Source organism: Pelophylax lessonae (assembly GCF_965119305.1).
Source record: "Pelophylax lessonae genome assembly, chromosome: 5".
Lineage (NCBI taxonomy): Eukaryota > Metazoa > Chordata > Amphibia > Anura > Ranidae > Pelophylax > Pelophylax lessonae.
In genome coordinates, this window is record NC_138772.1 from 544,981,005 (window position 1) to 545,006,211 (window position 25,207).

Below are 25,207 nucleotides of genomic sequence, written 5' to 3' on the forward strand. Positions count from 1 at the left end.
TTAAACGGACCTCTGAGACTATCACAGTGCAGGTGCATTTATACGGAGACTTGATTACACACAGGTGGATTCTATTTATCATCATTAGTCATTTAGGTCAACATTGGATCATTCAGAGATCCTCACTGAACTTCTGGAGAGAGTTTGCTGCACTGAAAGTAAAGGGGCTGAATAATTTTGCACGCCCAATTTTTCAGTTTTTCATTTGTTAACAAAGTTTGAAATATCCAATAAATTTCATTCCACTTCATGATTGTGTCCCACTTGTTGTTGATTCTTCACAAAAAATTACAGTTTTATATCTTTATGTTTGAAGCCTGAAATGTGGCAAAAGGTTGAAAAGTTTAAGGGGGCCGAATACTTTCGCAAGGCACTATATATATATATATATATATATATATATATATATATATATATATATATATATATATATATATATATATATATATATATAATACATTTATACAAATTGTGTGTTTGTATCAAACTATTGTCAGAAGGTACCACATCCCTAAATTGTATAATATATACGCTGGGAAGGATATCCCAAGTTTTTATATATATATATATATATATATATATATATAATATATTATTAGATTTTTTTTCATCGTCTATTCTTCCTTGGTATTTTCATTAAGGTTTGTCTGGTCTATCTGTGCACCTAAAAAGTCCCTAGTTCCCACATTCTACTTTATATTTCTTAATTGGGATGTTGGTGCTTCAATTTTCTGTAATTGGTTCCACCCACACACGTTTTCAGAATAGACAAGTCGCAGAACAAGCGACTTTTTCACCTGTGTACACCAGCTACCTTTTTTAAATGCTCAGTTTTTCTAGAGACGAGTAACAATTCCTGAGTCAGTCCTTGAAAACGGACAAATTAGTCAGCTGTTTGTGCAGCTGACTGCTTCACACAATTGCACACATCGAGCGATAGCGGTCAACGACCCCACTGCCCTCCCGAGCAGGATACAGCCAGGTATGCTGGAGATTGCTCCATCTGGGGTGTCCGAGGTCCTGGTTGTCGTCATGTCCCTGGCACGGGATGGCACACAGGCCCCTGTTGTTGTCTCTCCTAGCCCTGTAAGCCGCGTCCAACTTATACGCAATAATATTTGTTCAATACACAACTGGGTGATTTGCGTCCAGGTATCTGACGCCTTATGTGTGTTTGAGGAGATAATCCAGGTGTCACTCACCCCCTTCCTCACTTCTGACGCCAAATTGGGATGTGCAGATCAGCAGTAAATGGTGGTCACATCTCATGCCATCCAAAACCCACCGCCGGCCCATAAAATGTTTTGAGGGGCAGTTTGGGGAACTGACCGACCACGCCGGTGCTTGTGGATTTACTGCAGAAAATTTTTTAACCTGCATGGTGCCGCCTGATGGTTTTTTGTAGAGTTGCGCATGCAGAATTTGCTTGATGTGAATGATTTTAGCACCATGGACGCCAACAATGGCGCAGGTTTCGCACAGTTTGGATGCATGCAGTTGTCTTTTTTTTTTTTTTTTAATTGATCATATTGTACAGCCGTGGTCAAAAGTTTTGAGACTGACTCCAATATTCACCAGTTCTGGACCGGAAGGTTTTACTCCCTTAATGACCAGGCAATTTTTTGCTATTCGGCACTGCGCTAGTTTAGTCGCGCGACACTACCCAAATAAAATTGATGTCCCCCCCCCCCCCCCCACAAATAGAGCTTTCTTTTGGTGGTATGTGATCACCTCTGCGATTTTTTTTTTTAAATTTTATTTTATTTTTATTTTTTTTGCGCTACAAGCAGAAAAAGAGCGACAATTCTAAAAAAAACATTTCTTTTTGCTCCAGTGGCAGCCTGTGAAGCTCTGGTGAACTCCATGCCCAAGAGGGTTGAGTGCCGGTGTTCTGTCAGAATACCATACCCTATCAGAATTCCATACCTCCGTCATTTCCGGTTGCGGATCAGCTGTGGCTTCGTCATGATTCAGCTGTAGCCGCGTCACAATCCTACTGCGCATGTGCAGAATAGGTAGGGAATTTTGATAACATCGTAAGGGGTCAGGCAAAAGTCCTAGTGTGCATGTGCTCGCGCATGCGCACCAACGAGTCGGACAGCAGGATCTCTGATAACAAACATCCATCTGATCTCCATGGCCCGCACTGCGCTGACCCCACACTGCACCGACCCGACAATCCGATCTCCATGCCCCTCACTGCGCCGACCCGACAATTAGACAGTGAGCGTGCATGGCGTGTGGGTAGGGAATAGGATTGTCCCATTGTCGGCTCGGCGCAGTGTATGCCACGGAGATCGGATGGATGTTTGTTATAAGCGATACCGCTGCCCGAACCGTTGGTGCGCATGCACAGTAGGACTTTGCCTCACCCCTTACTATGCTATCAAAATTCCCTACCTATTCCGCGCATGCGCAGTAGGACGTGTGACGCGGCTACAGCTGATGCATGACGAACCTGCACCGGAAATGACGTAGGTAGGGAAATCTGACAGAACACCGGTTAAAATTTATGCGATGCGGGAAAGCTGCGAATATACAGCGTGTTCCCGTATCGCATCCGCAGCACAGGCAGTTCACACTGCCATATGTGATACGCTGGGGGTGTCAATTCAAAGTTAACGACACCCCCCCCAGATCAGATCGCATATCGCAGTGCGCTCTCGCTCTGAGAGTTTGCACAGAATCGGACCGCACTAGTGTGAACCACAATGCGATCCGATTCTGCTGTGGACCAAATAAAGGATCATGTGCGAATTCAGCCATACAAACTGTATGGCCGAATTTGCACCGCACAGACATCGCATGTGATTTTAGGAGCAGTGTGCTCGGAATTGCATGCGATCTCTGTGATCGCACAAATGTTAACCGGCACTTGGGCAGTGCTGGAAAATAATGGTGGCCACACAAAATATCGACACTTTGGTCCCCAATTTGGACATTGTCACTTAGGGGTGTGCTCACTTTTGTTGCCAGCAGTTTAGACATTAATGGCTGTGTTGAGTTATTTTGAGGGGACAGCAAATTTACACTGTTAGCGCCGGTTCACACTACCGCGACGCTACTTTGGGTGGCGACCTCGGAGCGGCCGCCACGGACTTCATAACATTGAAGTCTATGGCGGTCGCCTCCTGGTCGCCCCAAAGAAGCTCCGGACCCTTTTTTCTAGGTCGGAGCGACTTGTGTCGCGCCTATTAGAACGGGTCCGCAGCTTCCCTATGGGAGGCGACCTGTGAGGCGACCAGGTCGCCTCACAGGTCATCCTAGTGTGAACCGGCACTTATACAAGCTGTACACTCACTACTTTACATTGTAGCATAGTGTAATTTCTTCAGTGTTGTCACATGAAAAGATATAAATAAATATTTTATAAATAAAATATTTACACAAATGTGAGGGGTGTACTTACTTTTGTGAGATACTGTGTATTTGGTGCGGTGAAGCACAGTGGTGCTATTCGTTCTGAATGGCACCCCATCGCACCTGCCAGCAGAGATGCGTTGCAATGCGTGTACTGCCAAAAAATGATGCACAATTTTTTGACACCACGCTGCAAGCCAACACACATCCATCATTCAGTGCATTGGGGTGCTTTGCAGAAAAAATGGCTCCACGTTGCACCACCACACCAAAAATGTGCACACCACCAATAGATGGTGTGAGTGAGGCCCTGTTACTTGCCCTGCCATAACATCCCTATCCCATCATACTGCCCCCTAGTGGGGAAGGCTTTCTAGTTCTTCCCCCATCCACTCCAAACCCTTCAGTGCAGAGTGTGACGCCTCCATTGCCCCCTCGTAGTAGAGGTGGCAGCTGAACTTTCCCCACATGGCCTCTCCTCTCCGCACTCTCAGCAATGACCCTTCACTGAAAGGGGAATTTTAGCTGAATAGTGAAACTGGGAGAATCTTGTGACTTCTCTATGAGGTCACTGGGATGTCACTTCTGCAATTCTACCACCTGCCCTTCCCCCACAGAGAAGCGACAGGCTGATTTACACTGAATATTTCCTATTTTACCAGCAGACACAACACCGGGCAACCCAAAATTAGCATGTGATTTGTAAATATACACTATATTGTCAAAAGTATTGGGACACCGGCCTTTACACACACATGATGAACTTTAATGCCATCCCAGTCTTAGTCCGTAGGGTTCAATATTGGGTTGGCCCACCCTTTGCAGCTATAACAGCTTCAACTCTTCTGGGAAGGCTTCCACAAGGTTTAGGAGTGTCTATGGGAATGTTTGACCATTCTTCCAGAAGCCCATTTGTGAGGCCAGGTATTGATGTTGGATGAGAGAGCCTGGCTCGCAGTCTCTGCTCTAATTCATCCCAAAGGTGTTCTCATCGGGTTGAGGTCAGGACTCTGTGCAGGCCAGTTAAGTTCCTCCACCCCAAACTCGCTCATCCGTGTCTTTATGGACCTTGCTTTGTGCACTGGTGTGCAGTCATGTTGGAACAGGAAGGGACCATCTCCAAACTGTTCCCACAAAGTTTTGGAAGCATGAAATTGTCCAAAATGTCTTGGTATGCTGACACCTTAAGAGTCACCTTCACTGGAACTGAGGGGCAAAGCCCAACCCCTGAAAAAAAACCCAACACCATAATCCCCCCCCCCCCCCCCCCACCAAACGATTTGTGCTCAAAGCAAGGTCCATGAGGCTCCTTTCACACGGGCGATGCGCCCAATGGACTCAGTTTTGCTCAGCGGGGATCGATCCACCGATCCCCAGCTGAGCAGGTGGATGACAGCTCTGTCTCTGCTCTGTGTGCAGAGACTGAGCTGTCGGAGCCCCGCTCTCCTCTATTGGGAGATTGGATGAGAACGGACAGCCTGATCATTTTCATCCGATCCTATCTGATCCTCCAGACGGATGGAAAATAGGGTTTCTATCCGTTCGGATTTCACGGACAGGATCGGATCAGAGAGCAGCGGGTGTCGGCAGAGATGTCTCTGCGGACACCCGCTGCTCCATAGGGCTGCATGGAGGATCTGATCAGGTCCGCCTCAAAAACTGACAGGGACCGGATCGGAAAGCCCCTGTGAAAGGGGCCTTTAAAGTGGTTGTATCCTCAAAAAAAAAAAAAAACCCTGCAGGACAATGGCATAATGTGCTAGTATGCATCGCATACTAGCTTATTATGAAATACCTTAGAACGAAGCCCGGACACCGCTGAGGCAGCCGACATCTTTGCTCGGTGTCTCTTCTGGGTTGAATGACCCGGAGAGTGGCTGGAGCCGTGATGACGTCACTCCCGCGCATGCGCACAGGAGTTCACTTTCCGGCAAGGAGCTCTGAAGGTCCGGCAAGATACGCCGAACCTTTTAGAGCGCATGGCGCCGCTGGTGTCAGCGGCTGCATGCAGGGCGAATAACTCCTAAACTGTGCAGGTTTAGGAGATAATAATTTGACCATTTATTTGCAAAATAAACTTCAGTAATGTATCTTTTTTATGCTGCAGATAGAACTGCCAGAAATGTATCTTTTTATAATGAAGCATACTGCTACTGATCAAACATGTTTCAGGCACTGGGAGCTGGGGGAGGCATTTTGGTAAAAGCAAATGGAGAAGTAGCTCAGCAGGTAATGCTGCCTATTCTTTGTCCAGTAACAAAGTTGGGAATGTGGCGGTGGCACAGGAAGCTGCAATGGTGAATAATGGTGTCTTCTTCCTGGCTATATAATATGGTAGGCAGTGCCGGGACAAGGTCATCTAGTGCCCAGGGCGAAGATGCCAAACGATGCCCAGCCCCACAATGTATGAGCATTCTGTGCCAGCAAAATCTCCCCCCCACAAAACAATTGAGCACTAATCTACACGCTTACCCCCTAAGCATAAATTCCCTTTGCAAGCCAAAATTCTCCCCAAACAAAAAATCCCCCTTCTTCCAATACAAATTCCCCTCACTGAAATTCCCAGCACAAATCTTTGCCCTCCACCTTCCCCCCACCCCCCCCCCCCCCCACCAGCTCAAATTCTCTCCCCAAATGCCCTCTTCTAGTACAAATCCTCCACCCGTCAAATTTCTCCTCTATGCATATATGCTCTCCTACCTCCAAATCCCCCCCCCCCTTCATAGCACAACCCCCCCCAATTTTCCCTTCTACCACAAATTACCCCCAATTATCCCTACTAGCACAAATACTTCCCCCAAAATTCCCATTACTAATATATAAATCCCCCTCGTCCATCCCCCCCCCCCAAATCACATTCTCCCCCCAAATTTTGCCTCCTAAAATAAATCGTGCACCACTGCCACCCCCAAATTTCCTCCTCCTAGTGCAAATCCCCTCCTTGTCCAATCCCCCCTCCCAGCATTAATCCTTGTCTCCATTCCCCTCCTAGCACACATACCCTCATCCCCAGCACAAATGTTTGTTACTCTAAAGCTGCTGTCATTACTCCTGCCAGCTTGTAGGTAGTACCTCTAAAGGCAGCACCCTCAAACCTCATATGATACCACTGCACCCAGGGCAGCCGCCCCTCCTTCCCACCCCTTTTCCCGGTCCTGATGGCAGGGCAGTGCAAACCTCACATGATACCACTGTGCCCAGGGCAGCCACCCCTCCTTCCCACCCCTTGTCCTGGCCCTGCCAAAAACCACACATGACAGCACTTCACCCGGGGAAGCTTCCCCTCCTGCCCACCCCTTGTCCCGGTCCCGATGAGGCCAACGATGGGGCACAATTGCTCCCGATGACGCCAACGATGGGGCACAATTGCTCCCGATGACGCCAACGATGGGGCCCAATGGCTCCCAATGACGCCAACGATGGGGCCCAATGGCTCCCAATGACGCCAACGATGGGGCCCAATGGCTCCCAATGACGCCAACGATGGGGCCCAATGGCTCCCAATGACGCCAACGATGGGGCCCAATGGCTCCCAATGACGCCAACGATGGGGCCCAATGGCTCCCAATGCATGGGCCTTGTAGTTCTGCAACAGCTGGAAAGCTGCAATTTAACACCTGGATGAGTGTACAAAATCTGGCTACCGTGCACAGCTGCACCAATCAGCTTCCAGATTATTTTTGTCAAAGCTTTATTAAACAAGCTGAAGTTAGAAGCTGATTGGATACCATGCTCAGCTGCACCAGATTCTGAGCACTCCAGTTTTAGTAAATGAACCCTGAAAGTTCATGTGAATACTCTCACCCTGCTTCTTCTTCTGTTACGGGCGCAGTGCCAATATTTTGGGCCCCCCGTGATACTTTGGGGCCACACAGATATTCAGTGAGTGCAGGATGACAGCGATTGTTCTGTAGAATTCCTCGCATCTTTCTCAGCCTCGTTATGCGGAGGAGCTCATCCACCGCCATTCACTGCCATGGAAACCAGGAGAGCCCATTGTGGCCCTCCTCAATCCTTGTTTTATTCCGGGAGGTTGTTGGCTTTAAGTGCTGGGGCCCCTGCTTACCCCAACAGAGCGGCTTATGGTGACTGAGCTGAAAGGAAGTTTTCAGACCCAGGACTGCCGGGAAATGTCAGAACAAAGCTTACTCCTTTCCTGTAAAAGATTCTGAAGGACTCGGAGGACAAGATGTTTTGTAGATTCTCCAAGTGACTTCTGTTCTAATGAGTCAGGAGATCCCCCAACATTTCTATCCACCCAGAGAACACCGACCCCCCCCCCCCCCTCCCCCTCCAATCACCATAGAATATGTAGGTGTTGGCTTTCCAGGATGTCTGTGAAGGTTTTCATTCCTCCAGGCCATGGTGTACATAATAGTAGTTGGTCACATTATCCACCCATTGGTGGTCAGTGGGAAGAATGCTCCTTACATTGGAGGTCAGTGGGAAGAAGGAGGAGGACACACCCAAGGAGCTCTCTGTGAGAACCAGCCCTTTTCAAGCCTGGGCCTTGCTTGCTAGCTTGGCCCAGGAACAATGCCTGATCCTGGGGGAGGCCCTGGGAGGGATCCCCCTGATGACACGGGGCCTAGTGAGGAGGAGGTGGAGGACCTGTCTGTGGGTCCAGGCCCCGATGAGAATGCGGATGTCTTCAGCCAGAAGGTTATCAATCGTTTTAGGGCGATTGGAAGAGCTGAAGAAAAGCTTAAAGTTTTGAAGGCTGAACATAAATCCTTCAGAGCCAAATACTGCCAGGCCTGGAGTAAAAATCGTACAGCCATGAAGCCTGAGTTACAGGATCTGGAAGATAAGGTAAAGAAACCATCTTTATTGTTGGAAAAGTTGAAAGATAGAAGCGGAGTGTTTAAAGAAAAATTTGATAATGAGAGGAGATTTGCCAGCCAAACATCAGCAAGCTCTGTGGATCAGCAGCCTCAGTTAATGGATGACCAGGCTCCATCTGCCTCTGCACCTCTCCCCCCATGCCAGAACTGGGAATCGCCAGCGGCAACCAGCCAGGGGGTTGAGAGTGGGCATGGATCCCTGACATTTATCCAGGAGATGGAGTCCCCCCTGAGAGCAGATAAGTTTGCATTCACTGATGATCCATCAGAAATCCCTGTGGATGGGCAGAGGAGATACAAACCAGCAAAGCCAGTACTGGTGGAGAAATCCCAGTATACCATGCTGCCATCCAACATGTCTGCCCCACCTGCTGTAGTGGATGGTGTCCCAGGTGAGAAGGAGCTTTGCCTACAGCTACCTATTGGAGATTCTGCTGTGAACACAACCAGTACAGACATGCAGGGAAAATCCCTGACCGTGAAATCCCCGGACCATCAGGTGAATGTGGATGGACCTGTATCTAACACCCCAGACATGGATTTTGCTGGTCTGGCTGAGACCAGTAGTCCCTCTGAAAGCAAAATGGCTGCCAGCTCCAAGGAGTCTGTTTCACTTTCACCAGAGCTTCCCAGTGTTTCAGGGCTGATTGACCAGCTGTTTGCTGGTGGGGGAGGGGATCAGCATGCTGCTGTGTTTGGAATGGAGGCGGCCATGGAAGTTACCTGCAGTGTTTTACCTGCTGCTGTGCTAGAACGGAATTCCATTTCCACAGCTGAAAACCCTGTCCCAGGGGAAGAGAAGATGACAGCTGAATCTCTTACCAGTGCAGCACCAACTATGGATTCTGCTGTGAAGACAACAAATATCCCAGCAAGTATTAAAAATGACAATAATCATAAAGCAATGAATGTGGTGGGTGGTGGTGAAGGGGATAATATTGCTGGGAAAAATAGAAATGACATTTCTCCTCCTGCTCAGCAGAGGAAAGATTTATCGGTTGTACAGATCAATCCCGGATCTGTACAATCGTTATCTGTTATGTCTGTGTCGGATGTTTCAAAACAAACTGATGGATTTTCTGCTGGGAGGAATGTTGGAAGCTATGCTTCAGTTTTGGGGAGTCACACCAGGGTGGGTGGTGGGGTTTCGGTTAATAATCGCAATTCAAGGAGGTTTGTTGGGGGGTTGGTTAGTGGGTATAGGAGGAGGAATGTGGTACAGTTGCGGTGGGAGGGCGATGGAACGCCGCCAGTAAGGGGGAGAGTGGCCGAGTTGGTCTTGGAAATGGGGTTTAAAGCCTGTGACATTTTTGCTTTGATTTGCCCGGTGGGAAGTTATGAATTTGATTTATCGTTTGTAAAACCTGAGAGTTTGGATCTCTTTTGGGAGAGATATAGGAGGTGCAAGGGCCTTCAGCAGTGGAGTGGTTTGGTGCCAAAGGTGATCTCAAGACAGCCTCTGATAAAGTCGGTGACCATCTTGGTGCGTAACGAATCCATACCAGAGGCTGATTTATTAGTATGGCTACGCCGATATGGCGAGGTCCTCACTCCACTGCGGAAGGTCCTTGATGAGCATGGGATATGGACAGGGGCCTGGACAGTGTCACTAAAATTGGGGGTGCTGGGCGATGTAGTTCAGCACCTTCCCTGCTCAGCCTTTCTGGGTAGGGATAGGCTGACCATTTTCTACCAAGGTCAGCCTAAGGTATGTAATAAATGTGGTGATAAAGGCCACTTTGCATCGTCCTGCACCCACAAGAAGTGCTCACTGTGCCAGGATTTAGGCCATTTGGCCAGAGAATGCACCCAGATTCGGTGCAATTTGTGCCAGCAGCTGGGTCATCCATATAGCCAGTGCCCAGAGGCACTGCATAACTTGCCAGGATTGGAGACTGAGCTGCAGAGGCTTGATAAAGAAGATGAAGCAGCTGAAGTTAGAGAGGAAATTGTTGTTGTCCCTCCTGTGTCTGTTGTGTCAGATTCTGTTTCCCCTAGTGATGTGGTCCCTGAGTCTGTCCCTCCTGTTGTTCCTACATCTACTGTGCGTAGATCCTCCAGACTAGCGGAAGCTGCTGGGGGGGCGGGTATAGTGGATCTTCCCCCTCGGCCTACTCCACCTCCAGTCCCTGTCTCTCGACACCGCAAACGCGGCCAAGAGGGTGCAGGGGTGCTGGATGGTGGTGGGGTCGATGGGGATGAGGGAGGGGTGTCCATGTCCCATGTCTCACCCTCTGTTGTGGAGGATTCGGATGATGAGGGGTGGGAGAGGACAAAGAGGAAGAAAAAGAAGAAGAGGAAGACCAGTAAGGCGGTCATTTCTTCCTTACAGTTAGAGCCAGGAGGGGTTCCTCTTGGCAACACATTTTCGGTTTTATCAGGGGAGGAGTTAGTATCCGATTTATCTACTTCTTTATCATCTATGGATGAGGGGGAGTCACATAGTGTAAAGAGAGCTGCTTCAGGTGATGAGAGTGTGGTGGAGGTTAAGAAACGACTACCCCAATCATCCTGATGGCAGTGCCCGCTCTGATAAAGGTGGCGACCATTAATGTCGCCAGCGTGAAATCTGCAAGAGCTCGTGATATTGCCTTATTTTTGCTCAGTGAGTTTGATGCTGAGATTTTATTTTTGCAAGAGACCTGGCTCAATACTTTGGCCGATGTTCATCTAGCAAAAAGGGAGTGGAGATGCGGTCCCTCCTTTTGGTCTCTTGCGGCTGAGCCTTGCAGCGGAGTTGCGGTTCTTTTTAAAACCGATATGGTAACGTGCCGGCGGATAATTGAGGTAGAAATGGGGAGATGCATGGTCTTAGACGTCTCTGTTAGGGGGCAAGACCTGCGCCTCATCAATATCTATGGACCGCAGTCAAAATGGGACAGGAAATGCCTCTTCACAAAGATCAAGCCCTTCCTTTTTACATCCCAGCAGGTTGTCTTTGGAGGTGACTTTAACACCATAATTAGGCCTGAAGACAGGAGGGTCTCCATAGACAGGCTGGGTTATGATAGCGTTTTTCTTAGAGATATGGTTAGACAAGCAGGCCTGGTAGATGTGCACATTAAGCACTGCCCTGGCAGCACGGGATTCACGTTTCAGAGAGGGAATAGTCAGAGTAGGATAGATAGGTTTTTTTTAAAGGAGAACTCTGCTTTCTCGGCTCCTGAGTTGAGGGCGGTGGAGTTCTCTGACCACTGTATGCTGTCTGTGACTCTGAATGCCTCGGACACTCCACCCAGGGGAAGGGGTACCTGGAAACTGAATTCGGCTCTCCTGGAAGATGTAGAGGTAAGACAATCCTTTGAGGATTTTTTTCAGGCACAGGTTTCTATTCTGGACTTTTGCAGCAGTAAGTCAGAGTGGTGGGAGCTTGTGAAACAAAGGGCGATTGGACTTTTCAAGGCCATAAGTAAGAAGAAGCAGCTTGGTATGTATATTGTCTACCAGCATTTGCGGAGGAAGCTTGATCGTCTTGTCTCGTATGGAGGAGATCCAGGGGAGATCTCGGAGGTAAAGCTTCTTCTTAGGAAGTGTCAATACGACCGGCATGCCTCCTTGGTTCTGGAGAGAGATTATGGGAAATATCACTCGCCTGATCCTTACCAGAACTGTAAGCAAGGCATAGCAGTTAAGACGGTCATAGGTCTGAGGGATAGTACGGGTTCCCTGGTGAAGTCCAGATCAGGGATCCTGGAGATCTTCAGGTCATATTACGCAGACCTTCTGGGAAGAAAGGACCTTAATCGGGACAGGATGGAAAGCTTTCTGGATTCTACTCCAGGATTGGGAAATGATACATTGCCTTTGATGGATTTGACAGAACCAATTTCAGCGGATGAGGTAGTTCGTGCTATAGAGAAGCTGGCTACCAAAAAATCGCCTGGGCCAGATGGGTTGACAGCTGAATTTTACAAGTGTTTTAAGTCCATTCTGGCTCCCTTTTTAGCGGAGGTTTATAACAGCTGTTTAGAAGAGGGTTCTCTCCCTCCCTCCATGAGGCAATCCGCTGTGATTCTTCTGTCAAAAGGTAAAGACCCCTCAATAATTGAGAACTGGCGCCCCATCAGTCTTCTCAATGTTGATAGAAAGATCTTGGCGAAGATTCTTTTTTGGCGCTTGTCGTCAGTAGCAGGCGATTTGTTGTCCAATTATCAGCACTGCTCGGTCCAGGGCAGAAGTACCTTTTCAGCAATTTTAGCTGTCCGGGAGGCTTTGGAGCGATGCAGGGCTGCTGGATGGAGAAAGTACTTGCTGGCATTGGATCAGGCGAAGGCTTTTGATCGAGTCAATCATGAGTACCTGTATTTGCTACTTGGTAGATACGGCCTGCAGGGGAGGTTTATTGATTGGCTGAAAACATTATATAAAGGGGCTGAGAGCTTCCCACTTGTTAATGGTTGGGTTGGACGGCCTTTTGAGGTTGGCTCTGGTGTGCGCCAGGGGTGTCCTTTGAGCCCCCTGCTATATGTATTCGCAATCGACCCCTTCATAAGAAGGTTAGAGAGTGGATCGTTGTGTGGGGTGCCTTTGGGCATTGCTGGTGTGCCACCTTTGAAGGTCGTGGCCTATGCCGATGATGTGTCTGTTATTATCTCTGGGATGGAGGAGGCGCAGGAGGTGGTCTCGGTGATAGAGCAGTACACAGAGGCTTCTGGCTCTAAAATCAATCATGAAAAGAGTGAAGTTTTCTGGATGGGTGAGGAGGGTGAAAGCTTCGAACTTCCGGATGCCTTCCCAGAGCCTCAGCAGGAAATTAAAGTGTTGGGCATCAAATTTGGTCCTGGTGACTATGGTCATCGAAATTGGGAAAGCAGGTTGTTGAATGCCAATGCCAAGGTGGCAAGCTGGAAGAAATGGAAACTTTCCTTGAGGGAAAGGGTTGACTTGATTAAAACTTACCTGATCCCAATCTTTTTATATGTCAGCTTTGTCTGTATCTTGCCGGAATCTCTCTATGCAAGGGTGTACAGCTGCTTTTTCCAACTGTTATGGGGAAATAGGCTGAACCTGATCAAACGCAATGTAACTTACCTGTCCAGGCGGGAGGGTGGTCTAGGAATGGTCAACCCTATAGTTTTCTTTTCTCTGCTCTTTTTAAAGTATAATCTTGGTAATATGTTAGCAGAGACCCCGCCGGGATGGGTGGGTATTTTTCAATCTTGGTTTAGGCCTTTTCTGCGATGCTGGGAAGATGGCGGGCCAGTGAAAAGTCTGAGAGTCCGACATGGCAAGCTTCCGGCTTATGTTGCCCCGTGTCTGAAAATACTTAGGCAGTGGCAGGTGACAGTGGGGGATATCAAGTCCCTCCCCAGAAAGCTTCTGGAGAAGAGGATTTTGGGCTCTGCTTTCAGTGTGTCACTGACCTTAAGGGATTGCCCAGGCCCCGTAATGAGGGAGGGGTTGCGTTTAATTAACTTAGGAAGAATCCCTTTGAAGTTTAGGGATCAAGCCTGGCTCGCTTTCCATGGAAGGCTCTATGTGAGAGGGAACCTGAAGCATCGCCCTGTGGATGATCGGGATTGTCCTAGAGCGGAGTGTGTTGGTAAAGTGGAGTCTATGGACCACTTTTTGCTCCAGTGTCCCTTTAACATAGAGGTGTATAAAAGGGTGGGGAGGGCTCTAGGCCTCCCCTTTCTCTATCGCATGAGTTATGCGGAGTGGGTGTACGGGGCATTCCCGACTCGCTGGGATTTTGATTTGGATACACTTTTTCTAGTTAGTATAGTTGTCCGTTACTTCACGTGGAATGCACGGTGCCAGATTACCCTGCGGAAGAAAGTCCTCCCTGTTGAGGTGGTGGTGTACGATATTCTGGGTGAGGTTGGGAAGATTCGGGGTCTTGAGAAGGGCAGGGAGCCTCGAGCGGTCTGGATAAGGGCGTGGAGGAATATCAGACCTGCTTTTGGTGAACTGTCCATCTCTGGGTGAGGAGCTCTTTTTTCCTATGCTATTTCTTTCACGCCCTTAGCTTTTGTTGGTTAATATCTTCTTTTTGAAGGAGGGCTGCATGCATAATGGGGGTGGTTTTGTTTCTTGACCTCGCAGGTTGGATGTCTGGTGTGGTGGTGTGAGTCCTACTACGATTATTTTCTCCGGTAATGACAGTTTCATGATGTGAGTTTTGTTTTTGCTGTAAAGCCATTCTTTATTTGAGAGCAGAACTTGCTATGTATTTTTTTCCATTTTCATGTAAATATGTATATATTTATTTATGTATATTGATTTTATGATTATTGATTGCAAGACTTTTAATAAACAAAAATTGGGAAGAATGCTCCTTCCATTGGTGGTCAGTGGGAAGAATGCTCCTTACATTGGTGGTCAGTGGGAAGAATGCTCCTTCCATTGGTGGTCAGTGGGAAGAATGCTCCTTCCATTGGTGGTCAGTGGGAAGAATGCTCCTTCCATTGGTGGTCAGTGGGGAAGAATGCCTCTTCCATTGGTGGTCAGTAGGAAGAATGCCTCTTCCATTGGTGGTCAGTGGGAAGAATGCTCCTTACATTGGTGGTCAGTGGGAAGAATGCTCCTTACATTGGTGGTCAGTGGGAAGAATGCTCCTTACATTGGTGGTCGGTAGGAAGAATGCCTCTTCCATTGGTGGTCGGTAGGAAGAATGCCTCTTCCATTGGTGGTCGGTAGGAAGAATGCCTCTTCCATTGGTGGTCGGTAGGAAAGAATGCCCCTTCCATTGGTGGTCAGTAGGAAGAATGTCCCTTCCATTGGTGGTCAGTAGGAAGAATGTCCCTTCCATTGGTGGTCAGTGGGAAGAAGGCCCCTTACATTGGTGGTCAGTAGGAAAGAATGTCCCTTCCGTTCGTGGTTAGTAGGAAAGAATGCCCCTTCCATTAGTGGTCAGGGGAAAGAATGCCCCTACCATTGGTGGTCAGTAGGAAAGAATGTCCCTTCCATTGGTGGTCAGGGGAAAGAATGCTCCTTCCATTCGTGGTCATTAGGAAGAATGCACTTTTTATAATTGGTGTCATGCTGCTTGCTCTGCCAAGTGGCGTTGACCCTAGAATTACGTAGGCACCATCAAATGGGATGTCAATCAACAATCCAATAAACCCCTAAGAGAATGACTGACTAGATTAAGGAGTCCGTGCTACTGATATAAATGCTGGAGTATCTTCCTGACACTTACTGGACTTGAGGAAATGGCTTGGAAAGTCTACAAAATCTTCAACAAGGTGCTCAAACCAATTCATTCTTGCTTGGCAGCCTCCATCAGACTCTTCAGCAGTGTTGAACGTCTGCCTGCCATGTGCCATGGTTCCCATCTTTGACCCTCTACCCTACTTCCCAACTCGGCAGTGAAAACATTATCACACATTAAATACCATATCTACTGGGATACAATGAATGCTGTGATAGGTGGATCATAATCTAGAATTTCTATATAGAAAAAATATTTGTGTCATTATTATTATTATTATTATTATTATTATTATTATAAAGGATTTATATAGCGCCAACAGTTTGAGTTTGAGACATTAGAGTGTAAGCTCCTCTGGGCTGTGGGACAGAGACTGATGTGACTGGCTCTGTGTTCCCTGTACAGCACTGTTGTATATGTCAGAGCTATATGAATGTATAATAATAATGTGTGTCTGTGGGGGCGTATTAGAGTGTAAGCTCCTCTGGTACAGAGACTGATGTGACTGGCTCAGCATTCTCTGTAGACTGCTGACTATTTAACATTAGATAAAAATAACATCTTTGGCTACCTTTGGACTGTACAGACGTGCCGTCTCGGAGTTTCTTGGAATGAACCGATGTGCCACCACCACCGCTAAGTTCTCATGTAAGATGTTAAACTCACCTTTGATCCCCGGGCGTACTGCCAGATCAGTCGCCATGCACGGAGCTCTCCAGCGCTGTCACCTTCTACAGACCTTCGTGCTATGTACATCTAGTAATCTGTCCTTCCAACAGACTGACCCATCATATGTTATACAATGTAACAAGAGGATTACCACTTTCTCCGCCATCCGAAACCTTTTCTTTCACCTCACCTGCCTCTCCTCTAATCATAACAAGGAGACCGTAAATTCCTTGGAGTTAAATCGCTCACCCAACTGAAATTAATGAAGGCAGCTGAGGACACCGCACCATTATTCTGCCTATTATACAATATTATTTCCACCACACATAGTCCTATCAAAGTACACCAATCCAGACTATGACATGGAGGGGTATTCCATATCTGGGTCCAAAGTTCTGCGAAGAGTTATCTTTATTTAATAGCTACTTGGAACAGAGAATATACTGTAAATCATTCCCATCACTGTCTGCACCAGAGGAGCTTACACTCTAATGTTCCCCCACAATCACACACTAATATTATTGTTATACATTTATATAGCTCTGACATATACCGCAGTGCTGTACAGAGATCACTGAGCCAGTCACATCAGTCTCTGTACCAGAGGAGCTTACACTCTAATGTTCAACAACAATCCCACACTTTTATTGTTATTATTATGCTAATACATTTATATAGCTTTGACATATATTCAATAGCTACTCAGAACAGAAAATATACTGTAAATCATTTCCATCACTCTCTGCACCAGAGGAGCTTACACTCTAATGTTCCCCCACAGTCACACAATTATTATTATTATTATTCTACATTTATACAGCACTGACACATACCGCAGTGCTGTACAGAGAACCCTGAGCAGGTCACATCAATGTCTGTACCAGAAGAGCTTACACTCAAATGTCCCCCCACAGTCACACACCTATTATTATTATTATTATTATTATTATTATTATCCATTTATATAGCTCTGACATATACTGCAGTGCTGTACAGAGAACACTGAGCCAGAGAACACTGAGCCAGTCACATCAGTCTCTGCACCAGAGGAGCTTACAATCTAATGTCCCCCCACAGTCACACACCTATTATTATTATTATTATTATTATTATTATCCATTTATATAGCTCTGACATATACCGCAGTGCTGTACAGAGAACACAGAGCCAATCACATCAGTCTCTGTACCAGAGAAGCTTACACTCTGTCCCACAGTCACACACTATTAATAATAATAATAGACTGTGACTGTGGGGGGACATTAGAGTGTAAGCTCCGCTGTTACAGAGACTGATGTGACTGGCTCAGTGTTCTCTGTACAGCACTGCGGTATATGTCAGAGCTATATAAATGGATAATAATAATAATTCTTATTATTATTATTATACATTTTATATAGCTCTGACATATACCGCAGTGCTGTACAGAGAACACTGAGCGGTCCTCCATGATTTGCATTCTGGATTCCGGCGCTGTCAGTTCTGCACTCCCATTCCAGCAGGTTCACCTGTCATTACTGCACCAGGATCCAGCCATGATCTGTCAGTAGGTTACAGGTAGACGAGCGCAGGTGAGTGGCAGCTGATTGGTGGCCTCCTCTCACACCCCCAGCGATGTGTTTGCTTTATATTAATAAGTGAACTCTGTATGTAGGTGGGGGTGGGGGGGGGGGTGATAAGCTGTTTTTTCTAACACATAGTGCGGAGGAAGGGATCAGAGGTTACCCCACCGCCCTCCGCTCCATCAGATCCTCTGCTTAACCCATTACTTATTATATACCGACTATACCATGACCAGAAATTCTATAGGGTACTAAGGGACAAGAGTGAAGTCCATACATACAGAATAAGAACAGATACTGAGAATTACACCCAGCATACAGGACAAGAGAAGTGGTACTGTGCAGAGTCCATACATACAGAATAAGAACAGATACTGAGAATTACACCCAGCATACAGGACAAGGGAAGTGGTACTGTGCAGAGTCCATACATACAGAATAAGAACAGATACTGAGAATTACACCTGGCATACAGGACAAGGGAAGTGGTACTGTGCAGAGTCCATACATACAGAATAAGAACAGATACTGAGAATTACACCCGGCATACAGGAGAAGAGAAGTGGTACTGTGCAGAGTCCATACATACAGAATAAGAACAGATACTGAGAATTACACCCGGCATACAGGAGAAGAGAAGTGGTACTGTGCAGAGTCCATACATACAGAATAAGAACAGATACTGAGAATTACACCCAGCATACAGGAAAAGAGAAGTGTTACTGTGCAGAGTCCATACATACAGAATAAGAACAGATACTGAGAATTATACCCGGCATACAGAACAAGGGAAGTGGTACTGTGCAGAGTCCATACATACAGAATAAGAACAGATACTGAGAATTACACCCGGCATACAGGACAAGAGAAGTGTTACTGTGCAGAGTCCATACATACAGAATAAGAACAGATACTGAGAATTATACCCGGCATACAGGATAAGAGATGTAGTACAGTATTATGTGGTCAGTTTGTGTTGTATTATACATTTTCTATGTTCTGGTGATTTTATTTGGGTTGTTCTTATATTTTTCAGGGTGTGAAGAAGCCATTCACAGAGGTGATAAAAGCCAATATCGGAGATGCGCACGCCATGGGCCAGAAGCCAATCACATTCCTCAGACAGGTGAGGCTGCAATACTTAGGCCTGCCACTTGAGGGAGCCCTGTGCTCCTCGGGGGCGGAGCCATTCAGAGATGCTTTGATGATAAATTGATTGATAAGATGTGATAATGAAAGGTGTTTTTGCTTTAGTTGCTGTTGACTGTACTCTAATAAAATCCCATCTCCAGGAACTGGGGAATTTATGTAGTCACTTAGAGAAAAGGGCTAATGTTTGCTTGTAAATAATTCCCTGTCATCCTGCAGCCCCAGTGTCATGTGTGAATGAAGTGTGCCGGAAAATCCCTGAACCTTCATGGCCGTGCAGGCAAGGTTGGGGCATCCGATCCGAGTAATTGATCAGACATGTGGCGATCGGTAATTTTTTTGGATAGCCATCATTGGCTCTGTCAAGTTTTCTGATCGCTCCCCTGATAATACCCTCCCCCCCCCCCCCCCCGGTATGATGGACTTTTTACCTGATGACCCCCCCTGTGTGGTTCTGGCGTGCCCATTCTCTCCTTTTCTCCATCCTGCCAGGTCATCGCCCTCTGTCTCTACCCAGAGCTGCTCAACGACAACAAGTTCCCGGATGATGCCAAGCAGAAGGCGGTGCGGATCCTGCAGGCCTGCGGGGGCAACAGCATGGGTCAGTACTGGGCCGGGAAAGGGGTCTCTCACCAGTGGCTTGGTGGTTAGCACTTCAGTCTTTGCAGCCCTGGGGTCCTCGGCATGTGCATGGAGTTTGCATGTTCTCCCATTACTTTTGTGGGTTTCTTCTGGGTACTTTGGTTTCCTCCCACACTCCAAAGACATGCCGGTTGGTTAATTGTCCCCATTCTACAATGACTCTTATATGTGAGCATGCATGTGAGATCGCAGGGTCCTTGGGGGCAGGGACTCATACAAACATACAGTATGTAAAGCGCTGTGTAAATTGTGGTCAGTATGTGAAATGGATACAGGGACACCTGGGGGGGTACGAAGGTCATACTCTGGGGAAAATAAAGGCTTGTATAAAAGCAGATAATACTGCATTGGGCCTCTAGATGGTGCTGGTCATCATAGCGAATATTTATTTCCTGTGATCATCAGCTCCATCTAGTGGCCACATTACTGTATGTTCCTGATTCCCACTCTTCCCTATGAATTGAATAACATTTGACGTTAAAATAACAACCTAATAAAGTTTGATTTTTTTTTTTTTCCCCATTCCCACTGAATGAATGTACATGCAGTTTCACAGAATGGATATCTCTGCAATATTTAACTTCTTCCTGCACGCGTTCTAGCCGAAAGACGCTACACGCGGGCCTAAATTGCCCGGAGGGCGTCCATTTACATCCTCCCGTGCATGAGTTGCCTGCGCGCTCCCTGTGTGGCGCACGCGGCTCGCTCTGTGATCAGCGAGTCCATAAGACTTGGCTGATCACAGATCAGAGTAAGAGGCCGGTCCTGGCCCTTTACCATGTGATCAGCTGTCAGCCAAAGACAGCTGATCACATGATGAAAACAGCAGCCGAGGATCGCTGGTTGCTGTCAGAGGGACATCGGTCCCAAAGAGGAAGAGCAACTGTGCCCACTAGTGCCACCTACCAGTGCAGGTCAGTGCCACCTACCAGTGCAGATCAGTGCCACCTATCAGTGCCCCATCAGTGCTGCCTATCAGTGTCACCAGTGCCCATCAGTGCCACCTATCAATGCCACCTATTAGTGACTATCAGTGCCACCTTATAAGTGCCCATCAGTGCAGTCAGTGCCAATCAGTGCAGCCTATCAGGGCCCATCAGTGCCGCCTCATCAGTGCACTGAAGTGCAATGAAGGAGAAAAATTACCGGTTTGCAAAATTTTATAACAAAGTATAAAAATGTTCTTCTTTCTTCTTTCTTCATTCTTTCTTCTTTCTTCATTCTTTCTTCATTCTTTCTTCTTTCTTCATTCTTTCTTCTTTCTTCTTCTTCCTCCTTTTCTTTTTCTTCTTCTTCCTCCTTTTTTCTTTTTCTTTCTTTTTTCCTCCTTTTTTCTTTTTCTTTCTTTTTTCCTCCTTTTTTCTTTTTCTTTCTTTTTTCCTCCTTTTTTTCTTTTTCTTTCTTCTTCCTCCTTTTTTCTTTTTCTTCTTCTTCTTCACAATTTTCAGTTAGTTTTTTTTTTTTTTTTTTTTTTTTTTTTTTTTAGTACAGGAGGGCTGGCTGTACTGGCTTATCAGCGGCCCTGCAACAAAACCCTTCCAATCGGATGTGTAAAGCAGTATTAAACCTGAAACTAAAAATGTCATATATTGTAACTTACCAATCATCATTAGATGTGGTGGCTGCATTAGTTTTCACCCCATTAATCTGGGCAGTGACACACCTCCTGTATTAGAGCGCCCTCCTACTCTGGATAAAAGAGCACAGTAGGCACAGCAGACCGCAGCATTGTCAGTCTGGGGGAGAGGGGTGTTAGATGTTAAATAATACAAATATAAAAGTTTCCTGCCAGCTGCTATGACCAACACAACTTCAAGCCAGCTGCAAGCACTGATCACCATCTCATACTGACATGTATAGTGCTGTACTAACACAGAACTTAGTGCTGAGCTAAATAATATCACATAAAACCATCAAAGAAATACATAAATAAATGGTAAGAACCTCAATTGTGACAAGTGTGCTATAATAGAGGTAACGTGACAAAATAATACTTGTGATATAATCAGATGCTTCTTTTAAAAAACAAAGTCCACAACTATGCAAATTTTTATGTAAATATATTGCGATGATCCTCCCCGCCCCCGACATCCGTGTTGTACCGGGTGCTCAGTCGTTCTTCTCCTTTCGTGCAATTAACCACTTCTGGACCGGAAGGATTTTCCCCCTTAATGACCAGGCCTTTTTTTGTCCTTCGGCACTATGTTACATTAATGGACAATTGCGCGGTCGTGCGACGCTGTACCAAAATAAAATTGATGTTGTTTTTTTCCCACGAAAAGAGCTTTCTTTTGGTGGTATTTGATCACCTGTGTTTTTTTTTTTTTTTTTTTTTTATTTCTTTGCGCTGTAAAAAAAAAAAAAAAAAAAACTAAAAAAAACTAAATAAAAAATATTTTTTTACTTTCTGCTATATAACATTCCCAATAAAAAAAAATAAATAAAAATAAAATATTTTTTCATCATTTTAGGCCAATTTGTATTCTGCTACATATTTTTGGTAAAAAAAAAAAACCCCAATAATTGTATATTGATCGGTTTGCGCAAAAGTTATCACGTCTACAAACTAGGGGAAAGATTTGTCATTTTAATTTATTTACTTTTACTAGTAATGGCGGTGATCTGCGATTTTTTTTTTTTTTTTTTTTTTTTTTTTGCGGGACTGCAACATTGCGGCGGACAGATCGGACCCCTGACTGACATTTTTGACCCTTTTGGGGGGGGGGGACCAGTGACATTACTACAGTAATCAGTGCTAAAAATATACACTGTTACTGTAATAATGACACTGGCAGGGAAGGGGTTAACTCAGGGGCGAGCAAAGGGTTAAGTGTATGTCTAGGGGGTGTTTTCTAAGTGTGTGGGGGATGGGCTTGTGGAATCGACACGCAGACCTGTGATCCTAAATAGGAGGATCACAGGCGCTCTGTGCTGATTCCTGAGAGAACAACGACCCTTATACCCTTAGTGCCGGTTCTCACAAATATGCGATGCGAGAACCCTGCGAATCCAATGCGGGTTCTCACATCGCACTCGACTCGCAGGCAGTTCACACTGCCATTTGCGAATCGCTGGGGGTGTCAATACAAAGTTAACGACACCCCCAGAGCAGTTTGCATATCTCAGTGCGAACTGTCAGTTCGGACTTGAATTGGATTGCATAGGTGTGAACACCCATTCCATCCGATTCTGGTGCGGACCAAAAAAAGGGTCCTCTGCGACTTAATTGTGTTCCTAAATGGGAGGATCACAGGCGTTCTGTGTTCATTCCAGAGAGAACAGCCTGCTATGTTCACAACAGCAGACCGCTGTTCTCTCTCCACCGTCGCGGGCGCCCTGCACCAATTGTGGCCGCCGGCCCCATGGATCATCTTCCCTGCTGCCTAATGAGGGCAGGCGCTCGCCCCCAGGAGCGCTCCCACGAACTGACGTGCCTATAGGTTGGTTCGCACAGTCGAGCCAGCCTGCCACAGTTCATCGGCCCCATGGATCAGCTTCCCTGCTGCCTAATGAGGGCAGGCAGCCCCCAGAAGTGCTCCCGCGAGCTGACGTGCCTATAGGTTGGTTCGCGCAGCCGAGCCAGCCTGCTGCAGTACATTGGCCCCATGGATCGGCTTCCCCACTGCCTAATGGGGGCAAGCGCGCCCCCACGAACAGACGTACCCATACATCGGTTCGTGCAGCCAAGCCAGCCTGCCACAGTTCATCGGCCCCGTGGATCGGCTTCCCTGCTGCCTAATGAGGGCAGGCGCGCCCCCGCGAACTGACATGCCTATAGGTTGGTTCGTGCAGCCGAGCCAGCCTGCCACAGTTCATCGGCCCCATGGATCAGCCTCCCCACTGCCTAGTGGGGGCAAGTGTGCGCCCCCAGGAGCGCTCCTGCAAACCGACGTACCTATACGTTGGTTCGCACAGCTGAGCCAGCCTGCTGCAGTACATTGGCCCCATGGATCGGCTTCCCCACTGCCTAATGGGGGCAAGCACGCCCCCGCGAACCGACGTAGCTATACATCGGTTTGTGCAGCCAAGCCAGCCTGCTGCAGTTTATCGGCCCCAAGGACCGGCTTTCCCACTGCCTAATGGGGGGCGTGTGCACGCCCCCCAGGAGCGCTCCCGCGATCCGACGTACCTATACGCCAGTTCACGCGGCCGAGCCAGCCTGCCGCAGGCGGGCAGTTGGCAAGTGGTTAATAAAGATATGTGCTTTTAAGGCTATAAGCACTATTGAATTCTTTCTTCATATGTGACGTTGCAACAGTACTGTGGAGGAGTGGAGTGAGGAGACCAGCAGTATGTATTGGGGCCAACCAGATACTCATCCCCAGGCCGGGGAGAGGTAAAAAGGCGTTCTTAGACTGAGCTTAGGTGCGAGGTCACATCATTTGAGGTGAGAACCTAACCATAGGGGGGGGGGAAGGGCACTCATCGAGGTGGCACATGGATGTACATGTTCATTAACTGCATGAAAGGAGGAAGAGTGAGCACCCCGTACAACACGGATATCGGTGGCGGGGAGGATCCCTCCTTTCATGCAGTTAATGAACATGTACATCCATGTGCCACCTCGATGAGTGCCCTCCCCCCCCATGGTTGGGTTCTCTCCTCAAATGATGTTACCTCGCACCTAAGCTCAGTCTAATATATGCTGCCTGGCCCGAAAAAAAAGGTCGCCACCAAAAACAAAGGTCACACATGTTGGACCGCCTTTATCTTTGATTACGGCACGCATTCGCTGTGGCATTGTTTCGATAAGCTTCTGCAATGTCACAAGATTTATTTCCTTCCAGTGTTGCATTCATTTTTCACCAACATCTTGTATTGATGATGGGAGAGTCGGAGCTCTGCGCAAATCCTTCTCCAGGACATCCCGAAGATTCTCAATGGGGGTAAGTTCTGGACTCTGTGGTGGCCAATCCATGTGTGACAATGAGGTCTCATCCTCCCACTCTTTCACAATTTGAGGCCGATGAATCCTGGCATTGTCATCTTGGAATATTCCCGTCCCATCAGGGAAGAAAAAATCCACTGATGGAATAATCTGATCATTCCGTATATTCAGGGAGTCAGCTGACCTCATTCTTTGGGCGCATGCAGTAACTATCCAATAGGAGAGCTAATGCATGCTTAGTTTATTTAGTTGCTTAATTAATTCCAGGTGGCGACTTTTTTTTTTTTTTTTTGGCCAGGCAGTGCATTTACATAAAATTTGCATAGTTGTGGACTTTGTTTTTAAAAGAAGCATTTGATTATATCACAAGTATTATTAACCACTTCTGGAATGGAAGGATTTGCCCCCTTAATGACCAGGCCATTTTGTTGCGATTCGGCACTGCGTTTTTTTAACTGACAATTGCGCGGTCATGCGTCGCTGTACCCAAATAAAATTGATGTCCTTTTTTTTTCCCCACAAATAGAGCTTTCTTTTGGTGATATTTGATCACCTCTGCGATTTTGTTTTTTTTTTTTTTTATTTTTTTTTTTAAATCAAATTTTTTCATCCCTTCAGCGCCGGTTCACACTACCGCGACTTTAGGTGGCGACCTCCGAGCGGCCGCCACGGACTTCATAACATTGAAGTCTATGGCGGTCACCTCCTGGTCGCCCCAAAAAGGTCCGGACCCTTTTTCTAGGTCGGAGCGACTTGTGTCGCTCCTATTAGAACGGGTCCGTAGCTTCCCTATGGGAGGCGACCTGTGAGGCGACTAGGTCGCCTCACAGGTCGCCCTAGTGTGAACCGGCACTTAGGGCCAATATGTATTCTGCTACATATCTTTGGCAAAAAAAATCACAATAAGCGTATTTTGATTGGTTTACGCAAAAGTTATTGC

General features: G+C 46.9%; 1 protein-coding gene across 1 annotated transcript in view; it reads left to right on the forward strand.

The window, feature by feature from the left end:
- LOC309556586 (alanine aminotransferase 2-like) overlaps positions 1-25,207 on the forward strand; it is a gene marked incomplete at its 3' end in the record, with an annotated part of 47,287 nt that overhangs the window by 15,172 nt on the left and 6,908 nt on the right. The window contains exons 3-4 of the mRNA XM_082259026.1: positions 18,625-18,714; positions 19,230-19,338. Of these exons, the coding sequence (XP_082115152.1) occupies positions 18,625-18,714; positions 19,230-19,338 (199 nt within the window). The remainder of the gene's footprint in view (positions 1-18,624; positions 18,715-19,229; positions 19,339-25,207) is intronic.